Source organism: Panthera leo, chromosome B3, assembly GCF_018350215.1.
Source record: "Panthera leo isolate Ple1 chromosome B3, P.leo_Ple1_pat1.1, whole genome shotgun sequence".
Classification (NCBI taxonomy): domain Eukaryota; kingdom Metazoa; phylum Chordata; class Mammalia; order Carnivora; family Felidae; genus Panthera; species Panthera leo.
This window is the reverse complement of record NC_056684.1, coordinates 138,646,703-138,660,915: the sequence shown is the minus strand read 5'-3', so window position 1 is coordinate 138,660,915 and position 14,213 is coordinate 138,646,703. Positions and strand designations below refer to the sequence as shown.

General features: G+C 45.0%; 1 protein-coding gene across 4 annotated transcripts in view; it reads right to left on the bottom strand.

The window, feature by feature from the left end:
- The window catches only part of VRK1 (VRK serine/threonine kinase 1), a 77,804-nt gene that overhangs the window by 38,226 nt on the left and 25,365 nt on the right, over window positions 1–14,213 (bottom strand). For 3 of the 4 annotated variants that reach the window (XM_042944242.1, XM_042944240.1, XM_042944243.1), the window contains exons 2-3: window positions 5,346–5,510; window positions 165–220 (exon numbers count right to left, since the gene is read on the bottom strand). In XM_042944242.1, coding sequence (XP_042800176.1) covers window positions 165–220; window positions 5,346–5,505 — 216 coding nt within the window. In that variant the 5' untranslated portion in view covers window positions 5,506–5,510. Of the gene's footprint in view, window positions 1–164; window positions 221–5,345; window positions 5,511–8,772; window positions 8,792–14,213 lie in introns of those variants that run through there. The other variant, XM_042944241.1, reaches the window with a different exon arrangement.

Below are 14,213 nucleotides of genomic sequence, written 5' to 3'. Positions count from 1 at the left end.
CAAATTATAAAGCTACTTTTGTGTCTTATTAAATATTTATTAAGCACTGTTAAAAATATAGTACCTTGAGGTTCAATTAATTCTAGTCATCAAAAAGGATGTTTTACAAAGTAAATACTATACCCATTCAACAAAGAAGAAAAGCAGCTAAAATCTTTTCTTACCACTTTTACAACACAGGGTGCATCACTGCCCACAGATTTCGAAGAATTCAGATCAGCTGTTTGAAAAAGTGACATATGTAATATCAGAACAAGAAGTAGCATCATTTTAATTAGCCTGTTAACCAACCCTTTGTTAATATTTAGGTCTGTGTATCTAAAACTCCTTGACAGAATAAATTTCAGTTCCCAAATATGTGTCTCAGGATTATCATTACAGTGTATCTCATCAACGTGAAGACTTTTTTTTCATGAGTTAACATGTCTGAAATTGAAATGCCTCTTATAATTGCTGGTATCTTCAAAATGATCATCAATTAAGTATGGAAAACTCTGAGTTAAAGATTTCTTTAATTCCAAAGTGCTCATGGCCTTTGATATGCTAATGTACGCTGTGAATTCCCAAGAGGACGGTAACTGATAAAATTTCTTAAATATACAAACCAGGGAATCCTTTTAAGAAGGGGCACTTAAAAAAAAAAAAAAAAAAAAAAGGAAAAAGAAAAAAAAAGGAAGAAAAGAGAGGAGCTAAAATTCCAAAAACCACTAGTTTTGGGGGAAAAAAAACAAAGCAAAACTCCTCTAACCCAACAGCCAGGATGTTGGCACCAGAACTCTGAGCTGCCATCCGTAATACTCTTAACATGGCTGCCATTTCATTGCCTGCGAACAGAGCAGCACAGGTGCCCTGGAACACTGACTGCATCAGGAGGGTTAGGCCGCCCACATTCATTAAACAGATATTTCTACCGAGGACCTCCTCCCATATGCCAGTGTCTAGGAAAGTGATTCGGTAATGAACAGAAGGAAGTAATCGCTCCGCTTGTGAAGCTGACGTTTCAGTGGTAGGACACCAACAACTATTAAAATACCAAGTACGCTTGATGGTGTAAGTGCTACAGAGGGAAAATGAGGCAGGAACGGAAGGCAGACAAATGCTGCAAGGTACCAGGAGAAACCTCCCTGCCAGGGTGTCACTGGAGCAGGGAGGGAATAAGCCACGCAAATATCTGGGGAAGAACATTCCAGGCAAACCAGCACAAAGGCCCTGACGTGGAAAGTCTCTGACGAGTCTGAGGAAAGCAAGGAGGCCAAAGTAGCTGGAAAAAATTAAGTGAGGTGGAAAGGAACAGGGGACCGATCAGAAACGCAGCAGGGAACAAACAGCAGCATGACGGGTGACATAAAGCTGTCACTGCGATTGAGCCGGAGAGCCGCTGGAAGGTGCCGGGAAGAGGATGGCAAGATCAGACTTCGATCCCTTAAGAATTCTTCAGGCTGCCTGGTGGACAACGGCGTGCACAGGGCAAGGGCAGAGGCAGGGAGGTCGGCCGGGCTGTTACGACGCTCCAGGCGAGAGACGGCAGAGGCCTGAGCCAGGGTGGCAGCCGACCAAGTGCCGCGAAGTGGTCTGACTGTGGGCGTTTCCAGAGAAGAGCCCACCGGATCTGTTGGTGAACTGGATAGAGAGGACAAGGGCGGGAAAGGAGGTAAGGAGGCCTCCAAGTTTTGAGCCTGAGTAACTGCAAAGAGGAAGTTGCTACTTACTAAGACAGAGAAAACCACAGGAAGAGCTGGTGCTCCAGGCTGCCTGAAGTCTCAGATGCTCATAAAACATCCAAGTTCGATTGTTAAACAGGCAGTTGATCTACAAGTCTTGAGTTCACAAGAAAGGTCCACGTTCGAGAAATGAATTTGAGAGTCGTCAACATGGAAATACCACTCACTTAAAACCAGGAGCCCAGAAGACCCCTAGGGAATGAGTGAGGACAGAAAAAGGAGGAGACCCCAGGACCGAGCCCTAAGGCATTCTCACATTAGAAGGTGATGAGATGAAGGAGGGAAGGAAAAGGAAATCAAGAAACTGCCAATCAGCTGGGAAACAGCAGTATTTTGAAGAGGCTGCAGCTAAGGTACTTCACACTGAAGAAGGAACACTGAGTCACGAGAACGGCTAACGTGGGCGGACGGAAAGTGGGAGCTCCAAGATACATCACTCAGACACTGAGTTAGTGATAGAAATCAGGTTGTTGTTTTTTTTTTAAATAAGCATGCAGTATACAAAATATTAAAATAAGGATAGTATCGCAGTCATACTGCACAATTCAAGTGAGGAAAGGGGAAAAGGCAGCTCAACAACTCATTTGAACATCATGTGCTACAAAATACGCCACGCACAAAGAGTACGGTAAGAAGAGATCTCCCATTGCCGAGAAAGAAAAATGGTTTCAACACAGCATGGAAAGCAGTAAGAAAGGGTTGGGGCGCCTGGGTGGCTCTGTCAGTGAAGCATCCGACTCTTGATTTCGGCTCAGGTCATGATCTCACAGTTCGTGGTTCGAACCCCACATCTGGCTCCGTGCTGATAGTGCAGAGCCTGCTTGGGATTCTCTGTCTCCCTCTCTCTCTGCCCCTCCCGGCTCCCTCTCTCAAAAACAAAAAATTAAAATGGAAAAAAAAAAAAAAAAGGTTAACGCAAAGCAAATATAAACAGACGGTACCTGCTCTAAACCCAGCTTTGGAAAAATGAAGAAAAAGAAGCATCACGTACAGAGATCAAGGGGCAAAGGGCAGCATGATGGCCAAGGCACAGATTCTGAGAAAATAAAAGGGACGAAGATAAACGTTACACAGGGACCAGACTATAGGAAGGGTCTTGTATGCCATTCCCAAAAATCTGGCACTTTGTCCCCAGGGCCAGGGCGAGCCATTACAGAATTTAACTAGTTTAGATCGTTCAAGCCACGATGTGAACAATGGGACGCAGGGGGCAAGACTGAACAGAGAAAAGTCACTGCCGTGGCAAGAATCCAAACAAGACCTGAAAATGACCTGCACTAAGGCAGGGTCGGCAAACATGGAGAGAGAAAGCCCCACAGGTAAAGCAACAGGACTAGACGAAGTAGCAGGGACAGTGGTGAAGGAACACTTGAGAAGGCCTTCCCAGTGCCTGGCGTGAGCTAATCCTCTCCTAGTCAGTCACGAGAGAGCCTGTGCGACGTCCAAGGAGAGAGCCCTGAAGGCCACCGGCTGCGGGCCTGCACTTGGGGGATCGAGTCCTAGGCTCCAGACAAAAGATGTGGACATCGACAGTGAAAAGACAGTAACGGCAGCCGTGAAACGGAAGAGGTCACTCAGAGACAACACACAGAATGACAAGTGAGCCAAGAAAGGAAAGCTGGGGAGCACGAAGTCTTCCAAGAACGACCAAGCACCTCCGAAGAGGCAGCAAGGACACCACGAGGGAGGCGTCACCGTGAAACACAATGGAAACCATCTCTGTGAGAAGGAAAGGCAGACACGAGCAAATGCCACAGAAAATACCCAAGAAAATCCAAAAGCAATCTTTTGAATTCATTAGCGGAAATTGCTGCGGATCCTGAACACGGCTGCTTCTGTGTATCAGCGGGCCCAGAGAGAGAAACTGGAGGCAGCGATATTAAAGCAAATCCACATTGATCAGCTCAGCTTTACAAAGGCACAGTTTTATTGCAGAAATCACTGGATATTAAAACTACTCACTATCAGATGGCACTTTCCAACGATAAATACAAATACAAATAAAACAGCACAAACGCGACCCAAGCTGCAAATGTGCCAAAGGTTACAAAGCAAGTTAACCAAGGCAGAACCAAGAGCCTCCTTGCTTCCAGCTGCCACTCCTCACGTGAGCTGTCCTGGGTGCCCGCGGTCTGCGGTATAGACGGCTCGTACCATGCGCCACCTCTAAACCACAAGGTCAAAACCTACATACCTGCCAGCATGGCTACTAACCTTGCACGGTTTATGAGGGTTCTCACCTGAACAGACAGCCTAGTTTACCGGGACGGGCTCTGGCTCTGAACAAAACGAAAGAATCGGCACCTGTCTGAGGCGCCGCTGACCTAGAGGAATCGTATTTACACGCACAGTAGGGCACTGGGTTTCAAGCTGTGTCACGAGCACACCTCTAAGAGGCGGCAGCTAACCCGACACCCCCACTGGTCCTAGAGGAGTCGGAGTCGGACCCTCCTGAGTAAGAGCTCCTGATCCCTGCCAAGGGGCTCTCGAATGTCAGCATGCATCTGAATCCCCCGGGGCACTTGTTCGGTGCACCGCTGGGCCCTCTCCCTACAGTGTCTGATTCGGATTCCTAGGCCAGGGGTGGGACCTGAGAATCTCAGTGCCGACAAGTTTCCATGACTGACACGAACCTAGTATCTAATATTAGTATCTTGAGTAAGATGCTGCTTGGAAGAAAAAAGGGTTCCACTACTGAAAATAAAATGTTATAAACCTCGTGGCAGAAACTATATAATTAAGTAAATAGTTAACTAAATTGAGAGTAGAGGTGGAGTGAGAACATATCACGGAAAAGTCAGAAAGAAGTATCAAAAGAAACATGAACTCTAACTGTATCGCTACTAATATTCCAGGTGAAGCGGTCAGCTCTAGAAGCAATCAGGTAAAATATTTTTTTATATCAACAATTTAGTTCACCTGTAGAATCTCAGGGTTCCATACGGGTCTCCCCAAATTTCAGAGTAAGTTTGCTCATTAATAACACATTCTCCCAATTCCATTAGGATGCCTACTAGAGTTGTATAGAAAGAAAAACCAAATCCACACCTGTTAAAGATCTAAAAATCTCCAAATTAAGCCAAAATAAAGGGAATCGATCCTAACTGAATGGAGGTACAGAAAGGAAGGTGGCCAGGGCTTTCTCTGGGTATCGGAAGAGATTGAGACTATAGAAAATATCTTAAACATCTAAAGTACAATATTACAGATACGCTACCCTCTTTTTCTACTGTGATTAAATCAACTTTCCTTTCCACTCCTGTGTCAGAGACGCAGTTGCCTAACCATACAGTCTTAAGTTGAATCTAGAAATCGTTAGGAACAACCTGTGAAAAGCTCCTAGCTTAGAAACTCCTTCAATAAGAAAGCATGTCAATCTTTGGACGGGCAATTACAAGTAGTCCTACACCGGGGCGCCTGGGGGGCTCGGTCGGCTGAGCGTCCGACTTCGGCTCAGGCCACGACCTTGTGGTTCGTGAGTTCGAGCCCCGCGTCGGGCCCGCGGCTGTCAGCGCAGAGCCGGCTTCACGTCCTCGGTCCTTCTCTCTCTGCCCCTCCCCTACCCCCCCCCCAGTTGCACTCTGTCTCTCAAAAATAAACATTCAGCAGCACTCATACACTCACCAAGATATATGCAACCGAAGCCGCCCTGGCCGATGGGGGATCCTAGTTTCCACTCCTTCTTCGTCATGTCAGTGATGATCTCCCCAGCTGCAAAGTGTTCGGCAAGTTGTCTCTTTGTGGGGCCCTGTCTTCCAGCCTGAGCCACTTTTACTCGAGGCATCTTCACTGTAATATAAAAGAAAGCGACGTTCAGAATTATAATCCTAGAAGTGCTGAAACATTTTCCACGAAGGAAAGCTCTGGGCTTTTCAAATGAGGAAGCGCATTTACGACCCGACAGGCGACGCTTTACACATGGGCCCCCAGCCAGCCTCACTCACAATGCTGTGAGGCTTACATTCTCGTCCCCATTTCACAGAAGAGGAAACGAAGGCTTGGCCAAGTGTGGCAGCGCATCCAAGGCTGGAGACCTAGGAAGCGGGAGAGCAGCAGAAATCTGCCCTGAGGACCGACAGACGGGGCCCCAAAGCCTCAGCAGCACGGCCCCCAAGTACAAAATCAGCAGTGAAGGAGCAGACCTTTCAGAACAGTGACAAGGGAACTGGGGCTGTTTGGTGACAGCCAGCATTGCATGCTTCCCTTGTCACCACTGTCCCTTCTGGCGGTAACCCTCGATTCACCCTTCTCACTCACGGACACGCTGAACGTTAACACTCAGGGAAAGCGGTGTTACTGTGAAAACGGCCCAGGGCTGGGATCAAAAGGCCCAGATTCCAGTGCAGCTATGACACCAGCGGGATGGGTGACGGTGATCAAGTCACTTCTCTCTGGGCTTTAAGTGCCCTCATATGCAGCTTACCTCACTGAGAGAAAGAACCCAGGCGGGGAAGGGGCGGGGGGCGGGGGGCCAAATTCTCAGCTCTACAATTATGAATTGAAAAAGACGTAAAACGAATACTCTTTGGGAGGCTATAGTTCCTTGAAACTATCAGAGACCACAAAGAGGGCAGTAAGAGTTTATGGGGTGGTCCGCAGCACCTGAAACGGCTGTTCACGTGAACGAAGTCTGTTAAGAGAGGACAATTCGCAAAAGGTGGCTCAGTCTGGAGCCCAGGCAGACCAAATCCATACACACGACATCAGACGGGGATATTTTAGCAAATATCCACACACTATCCCTCCACAGGCATAAACTCCATAGATGCAAATACTCTTTATGAACTTATTGGGGATTTTTAAAATTCTTCCTATAGAACACCAACCCTTCTTCATCGTCTGAATCTTCTCTAAGTTAACAAAATATCTTCAGAATAAATGAAGGTGGCAATTATGTCTTCCTCTCAAGCAGTTCTCTTGATGCATATTTTTAATCATTGTAAAATCTCCCTGAATGAGTTTCAGTGTAAACCCTGACAGCCAGACTCAATACACAAGGTGACTTTTACAGCTATGGTTGTAGCTGAGTACAAGGAACAACCACGACAGACAGTTCTACCAAACACTACGAGGGATGCCTTCTCAATTTACCCAACTGTATCAAATCATCAGCATAATCTCCTATTTGACACTGTCCTTAGAGGAGTCAAGACAGTTGAAAATGAGTTAAAAAAAAAAAAATCTTTTCCTCTTTCTGGAACTCAAGACAGTAACTAGACTATCTTTTGTGTCTTCCTGGAATTCCTTTCCAAAAGTGACCATATTTCAAATGAAATATTCTAGCTCACCTTCTACTCAATAGAAACGGTGGTCAACAAAAAGCGTTTTTCCTCCGAAGTATGTGGTTAGCTTTTACTCTCAGTTTTATTCCCACAGCCTAAATGTGATCATTAGCACAGTCTGGACTGACTTTTCCTTCCTCCCGAAAAGCCGTCGCACAGAGCGGAGGCCGTCACGGCCGGCCTCCTGACGTCTGTACAAACTGCCACGTCCAAAGGTTCACTGCTACTGAAGGGGGTGGGACCGCCAGCTCACCGGTCTCATCTCCCGAAATTTCCCCCAGAAAACCCAACCAGGACAACTGGAGAGCAAGCCTCAAACCCCAGGGACGGCATCTCCAACAAGAGTGGGTGACAACATCCCCCACCTCCACAAACCCCGAAATGGGAGTGGGTGAAGAGGCCGCAGACAGCGGGATGGCCCACGTGCCACCAGCAGCTGGCAGGGAAGCAGCAGAAGTGCGGCGGTGTGTCTGATGAATCTGAGAATCCCCAGGTTACCAGCAGGTACTTCTCAGAAGCACGGAGACAATGCAGGAACAGCAGCCACGGCCGGGAAGGGCTGTGCACACTCCGGCAGCGGGCGAGCGGTGGGGGCTCCCCGGGAGGGCTGGGGCGGGCCGGCCTCTACAGCTCGAAGGACCAACCAGCCAGAACTCTCCCTCAGGTGGAGGAAAAACTGCTAGCAATGGAACCCAAACTGAGCATCGCGAAGATAATACAAAGAAAGGGGAAAGAAGGTTCAAATCAAAGTAGATGTGTAAGTTCGCCTCCATGGTTCGGAACGTGACACCAAAAAAAAAACCGAAACAAAATGAAAAACAAAAAAGAAAAGGAGGCTGTAAAGGATGACAGGAAGTCGACCCGACTGACCCATCTAGAACCCATCTAGAACTAATTGCACATAAAAGAAAAATTGCTTATGAAACTCAGCAACCAAAAAGAGGATCAAGGCCCAGTCCCATGCAAACTCAAAAATTTAAAAAAAAAAAAAAAACCCCTTCAGAAAAATACATAAAGCGTGCCTGCCAAAAAATTGAGAGCTATGAACCAATATTTCAAAAGAAGCTTAAACATTTATATATATAAAGACTAAGATCAGAACTAGAAAAAGAAACCAAGAGATAGAAGGAAACTAAAAAGTAACAATCATTTCCAAAATGAAAACTAAACTAGAAGGAACATCAAACTGAATGCAATTTAAACACAGTGACTTAACAGAAATAGTCCAGTGAAAAGGAACAAACTTTAAAAATCACAAAGGGTGGGGGCACCTGGGTGGTTCAGCCGGTTAAGTCCCCAACTCCTGATACCTGCTCAGGACATCATCTCGTGGTCGTGGGATCCAGCCGGGTGTCAGGATCCACACTGAGCGTGGGGTCTGCTTGGGACTCTCTCCCTGACTTTCTACCCCTCCCCACATGCACGTGTGCTCGCTTGCTGTCTCTGTCTCTGTCTCTCTCTGTCTCTCAAAATGAACTTTAAAAAAAATAAAAAATAACTAAAAATAAAAAAGCGTGAAAAAGAGAAACATTTCAGGAGAAAATCATAAATTCAGAACACAGAAAAAGACAACGAACATACCACAAAGAGAATCAAAGCAAAGGAATAGGATACTAAAGACACTTTAAGAAGAGTTCGCTGAACTTAAAAAAAAAAAAAAAAAAAAATGTGAATCTACAAAAAAAAAAAAAAAGGTTGCAGCACACACGGTCCACAGGAGAAATCAGCTCAGCATGACCCACGCCCAGCACAGCCTAGTAAAAAATTACCAAACTCCGTGGTGAGAGCAAATATTCCTTGAGCATCCAGGCCGAAAACAGATCTTTTGTAAGGAAAATAAATCAGGCTGTCCTCACTTTGACAGCAACACTTGTGCCAGGGAAAAAAGAGAAAGTAACAAACTTAAGACAAAGAAAACACAAACGGAAGATTTTATGCTCAGTTAAATTTCAAGTACAAAGACCAAAGTGTTCTCCACATGGAAAAAGGGAGTCAGAACCCACGGCAGAACAAGCCTTAGATATCCAAAATGCATGAAGAAACATGGCGAGCGGGAAGCGGGTATTTATTTATGTATTTACATATATTTATTTGTAGAACCGAGTCACCAAGGGCAATCAGGACAGCACAGAGTATATAATGGGCACATGTCCTGACAAAGTAGGTAGGGCACAACTGTAAAAAAAAAAAAAAAAAAAAAAAAAAAATGGGAGAACACACGCAAAAAAGAAAACAACTTTCCAGAAACCATTACACAAGTGCTACTTGGTTTTGTTAACTAAGGTTACTGTATACAGCTGTGGCATAATGTAAATGAGTAATTACGTGATATTTTAATGGTCATCCCCTTGTATCCTTAAAAATCAAGATTCAAATTGAAAGAAAGGGGATGCAGATGAAAGAAGAGGTAAGGCTTAAAATGCTTTACTGGGAAATATTTGTAATTCAGAAGTTATTTTATCTTCTGCAAAACACACACACACACACACACACACACACACACACACACACACTTTTGTGTTTGCTAGCCTTATTCGCAAAAAAAGCTTCGAAAAAAATAACCAAACCAGTAGTAGTGATTATCTCTAGTGCATAAATTGTATTCTTGAAATACTGTTCCCTCTAAAAGAAACCAGGTCCCTTGAGGAAATGGCTGGTTCCGGGTCTGAAGCTACAAGTGTACAAGGCGCACTTGGGACACCTTGTCATTTCTAGGTGTCAAGGAATCTCTCAAAGATGACTGGGGTTATGTCAGATATGTCTAAGGAGCCAACTGAGATGCTCCCACTGACTGAAGATGGGCCAGTTTGAGTCAATAAAGATAATAACCGCTATGGATTAAAACAAATAAAATGGGTAAATCCAAGAGTTTATAATAGTAAGAAAACCTAAGTGGTCACCTCTAGAGAATAATAGGAAACCACGTAATTTTGAAAGGTGGTTCGAAAAATTTTTTAAAAAAAAAGAAAGAAAGGAATGAATGAATGAAAAGAATCAAGCATTTATCTTTTCTTACTTACATGAATTGTACCACAGGGTAACCAAATATTAAATGAAGAGAAATTTCTCCTTATGGAAAATTTTCAGCTAATAAATGAATAAGAATGGTTTTAGGTTAGCACCCTTTCCACCTTCTAATGAATTGATGGATCCAGACACTGAGCCCTGATAGCTACTAACATCAAAATATGAGAGATGTCCAGACATATTATACTCCTCCTGATAAAAGAACATGCTCATACCCATGAAGTAATCTTGCCAAAAAAGAAAAAGAAAAAACAGACCCTGAATCTGATCAAGCCTACCAATTCACAGGATATGAAAAGAACAGAAGAACATGATAAGCTATAGCACAGGATTGCAATCAGCAAAATCCCAAGGGTGGGAAACCCTAAGGTCCATATAATCCCATTTCTGCAACTGGTAAGGGTAGAAAAAGGAGAGATGGGGGAGCAGAGAACCAGACGCAAAGAGACGTAAAACAACATAGTACCTGAAACAAAACAAAATCAGGCCAATCTAAACTGCAGTGTTTAGGGACGCACATGTGCGTGATAAAACTATAAAGAAAAGGAAATGATCGCCCTAAAAGACAGAAGCTACTTTTGGAAGCATAAGAAAGTTGTGGTGAGGATGGGGCCGGGGGTTCTATTTTATGACGTCGGGGGTGGTCCTAACAGTACCTTAGAATTCGTGGAGTCTGTATCTATCTGCTTAATAAGGTCTTCCGTATTGTGAACTATTTTGTTTTTAAGCACTAAAAAAATTACTGTTCCTGTAGTTAACAATCACCAAGAGACTGAAACTGACAGTCTCTTCACACTCTATGAGCTTGTCCCATCAGACACACACACACACACACACCCATGCACTCCTAAGTCAAATCTGCACTTGGTTTCCTGTGAGCTATCAGTTGCCTTTTGCTTTTTTATTTACAGGCACTTGTTATACGTTCTCTAGTAGAGAAATAAACTCTTGAAACTGCAAATAATTTTCCCCATCTGCCCTTTGATACTGTGTATTTTTAGCTTTTGGACTTCATGGAATCCTTGGAAAGACCCCTTCCAGTGACTCTCGTCAAACATCTCCCAGGCCTTCTTTTAGTTGTTTTACGGCTTCATCATTTGCTGATACAACTTTCTTTGTCTACACTTACACTGGTATAAGATACAATCAGAGGTTAAGAGTCTGGAAGTTTCCAAATGGTTACCCAGTTTCTTCTCCTCGGTCCCTCATGCACAGTAGGGAGATGCGCAGGGTTCGAGGAACGTAAACCCACCACACAGCCGGGGTCAATGACGGACAATAAAAGTTCACATGAAGTTGTTGTTCTTTTCCACACAAAGTTGCTGTCGTCACCCATTCCTGTTCCTCCAAACAAAGGCTTACCAGTTGTGGCCCCCACTCTGGAGAACACTACTCTGCCGGCGTGGTCTAAGATCTGGGTCTCGGCCCCCGGTGTGTCCCCTTTCCACGTCCCAGCACAGCCGTTTGATCTTGACGGCATCTGGCCGCCCCCTTACTTTCTGGGTCAGGGTTACAGAAGTCTCCTGGTTTCAGACAGTAGGAGACGGGCGTTGGTCAATCTCCTTGTTCCTTTTTAAGTGATTTCTCAAAAGAAGGGAGGAGAACTATTGAAAACCAGAAGCCCCTGCTCAAAAACGAAGTGTTACACCCATAAGCATTTGCCTCGGTAACTCAGTGACTTTCCTAAAGAACTTAAAACACTAATTTCAGTTCAACAATCGCTTTAATACATTATAGGTTTCTTCCAATAACGAAACCAATACCTACATCAGGTTTCTATTAAAGAATACGCCGGAAGGCGCGAACTTCCACCAAATTAAACCTTCCTACGTCGCTTCTGCCCACCGGGAGCACGGCGAATCCACTACTATGGCAGCTTATGGGGAAGAGGCCAAGAAAGGGAAAACTTTGCCGCCATATAACCCGTTACATAATCTGAACATCTCTTTCCCCGGTGATAGTGAATGCGATACAGATGCAAGGGGAAAAGCACATCAAGATGCAGACCAGCACTGCCCTTTGCTGAAACCACTCGCTGCCACAGTCCGTATTAGCATATTCACCAAAATTTAATTGTAAACAGAGTAATTATGGTACTAAAGTTATTAAATACACAAAGCAAGCTTGGAACTATACATATTCAAATGGAATTTCAGTGGCAGATCAACTTTTATATCTGAAACAATACCCTAATTAATAGTCAGCTCTGATAAGAAAACGGTCCTGTTTCTCAGATAACATTCCCAAAAAAGTTCTGCTGTGAATATTAAAACAAAGTTTTGCGAAGAGATTTTTTTTAATTTCAACAGCTATATTTATCACAATATGGTACTGTATTTAGACCACTGATACTTTTCAAGTCCTGGATTCAAATTTGGAATCGTTTTTTTCCAGTCTCCTGCTGAAGACAGAAAAAAGCTTGAATGGATCGAGAGACACCACTTATACTTAATGAGCTCTACAAATTCATCATACCCAAACTGGAAAATTACAGTGCAGTAATAAACCCTGCTATACACTGGACGGCTAGTCATAAATTTTCCCTAAAATAGACATTATGCGTGTAAGTTCCTCTGGGGGGGGGGGGTCACATATTTTTAGGAAATTGTCTTTAAATCCTGCGCTTCTCTGGTATGTTTAAAAAACATTTTTTTTTTTAACATTTATTCATTTTTGAGAGACAGAGAGAGAGCATGAGCGGGGAAGGGGCAGAGAGAAGGAGACACAGAATCCGAAGCGGGCTCCAGGCTCCCAGCTGTCAGCACAGAGCCCGACGCGGGGCTCGAACTCACGGACCGCGAGATCATGACCTGAGCCAAAGTCGGACACGCAACTGACTGAGCCACCCAGGCGCCCCTTCTCTGGTGTGTTTTTAAACGGCATGGAGGCACAGTGACTCACAGTGAATTCTGAGCAAACTGGACTGTTCACCATCCCATTAACATGGTACCTGAGGATTCTTATCTCCGCTCTTTGCCGTGTACAGCTTTTTCAAGCCCTCCCCCGTGGACAAGCACTGAAATCTTTCTCGAGCCCAAAGATCTCTCTCTTCTTCAGTCAGATCTGGTCTCTGAGGTTTCAGGACTGTCCTCACCTCTTATTTCATGTAATAAATGTTCCGTACGTTGATAAGCTCCCTGGGTGCAAGAACTGTCTTACAACACACCACTTAGGCAGGAATTCAAGGAATGTGTACACATAAACATCAAAAAGGGTTTCGTCCCCCCTCGAGTATCTGATGTCTAACTTTGTGCTTAATACACATCACTCAAATGCAGCGGACACTGCCCTCCTTCTAAAAGCCCGGCAACTCGAGTCTCTTCCCCGTCTCCACAATGACAAGGTCGAACCCTGTTTATTCTCCCGGGAACCGTAATTCCCCTTCTTAACACGTACGTCTCCACAGATGACCTCAGCCCCTAGTCCAGAGAGGAAACTGAAGCTTCGAGTGGGCATTCTCTTACCTTTCTAAGACCCAAACCTAGGAACCGCCCACAGGGACGTCACGCCCACCTCTGCATCCATCCAGCCTTCCCATCCCTCCATCCCTCCTATCACAAGTCAGGGAAGCTCTCCTCCCCTACCCTTCGGCCGGGCCTGGGGCCCGTCCCCTCCAGCCTTCTTAGGACTTTCACTATGAATTAGTCCCCTTCCACCGTTAATCTAACTTTCTTCTTCCTTTCACGCAAATGTCTCAATATGTCTCAGTGACCGTGTGCGTACTGACCTCTCCTTTCTCCTCGCTGGCGCCACACCTGCTTCCCGCCCCGTCCACACCCACCTTCAGGAGCCACCTCCCAGCGATCTTGCTAAGGGCACTGAGTCCAGATGACGCGCACCCTCTCATCGGCCTGCTCGGGAGAGCGCGACACTGGTGTTCATTCCTTCCCTCTGGAAACATTCTCTCCCTTTGCTGCCGCAATGCAACACCATCCTGATGTTCCTGCCACAGTTTAGGCCGTTCGCTCTCTAGATAATTTGGGAAACGTAACCGTGAGGGGCCACGGCTTGTTTTCTCAAGGAGTCTGTTCTGCTTTTTGACGTACGGTTTTCCAGGAGTGAACCCTGTTAAAAAAGGGGCCCGCCTACGCTTCCCCAGCTTACGCCAAAATACAAATTTTACAAAGTGCGAGTAAATTACATAAAAGAAAAACATGCTGCTAAATAAAATTAAGATGTTAGA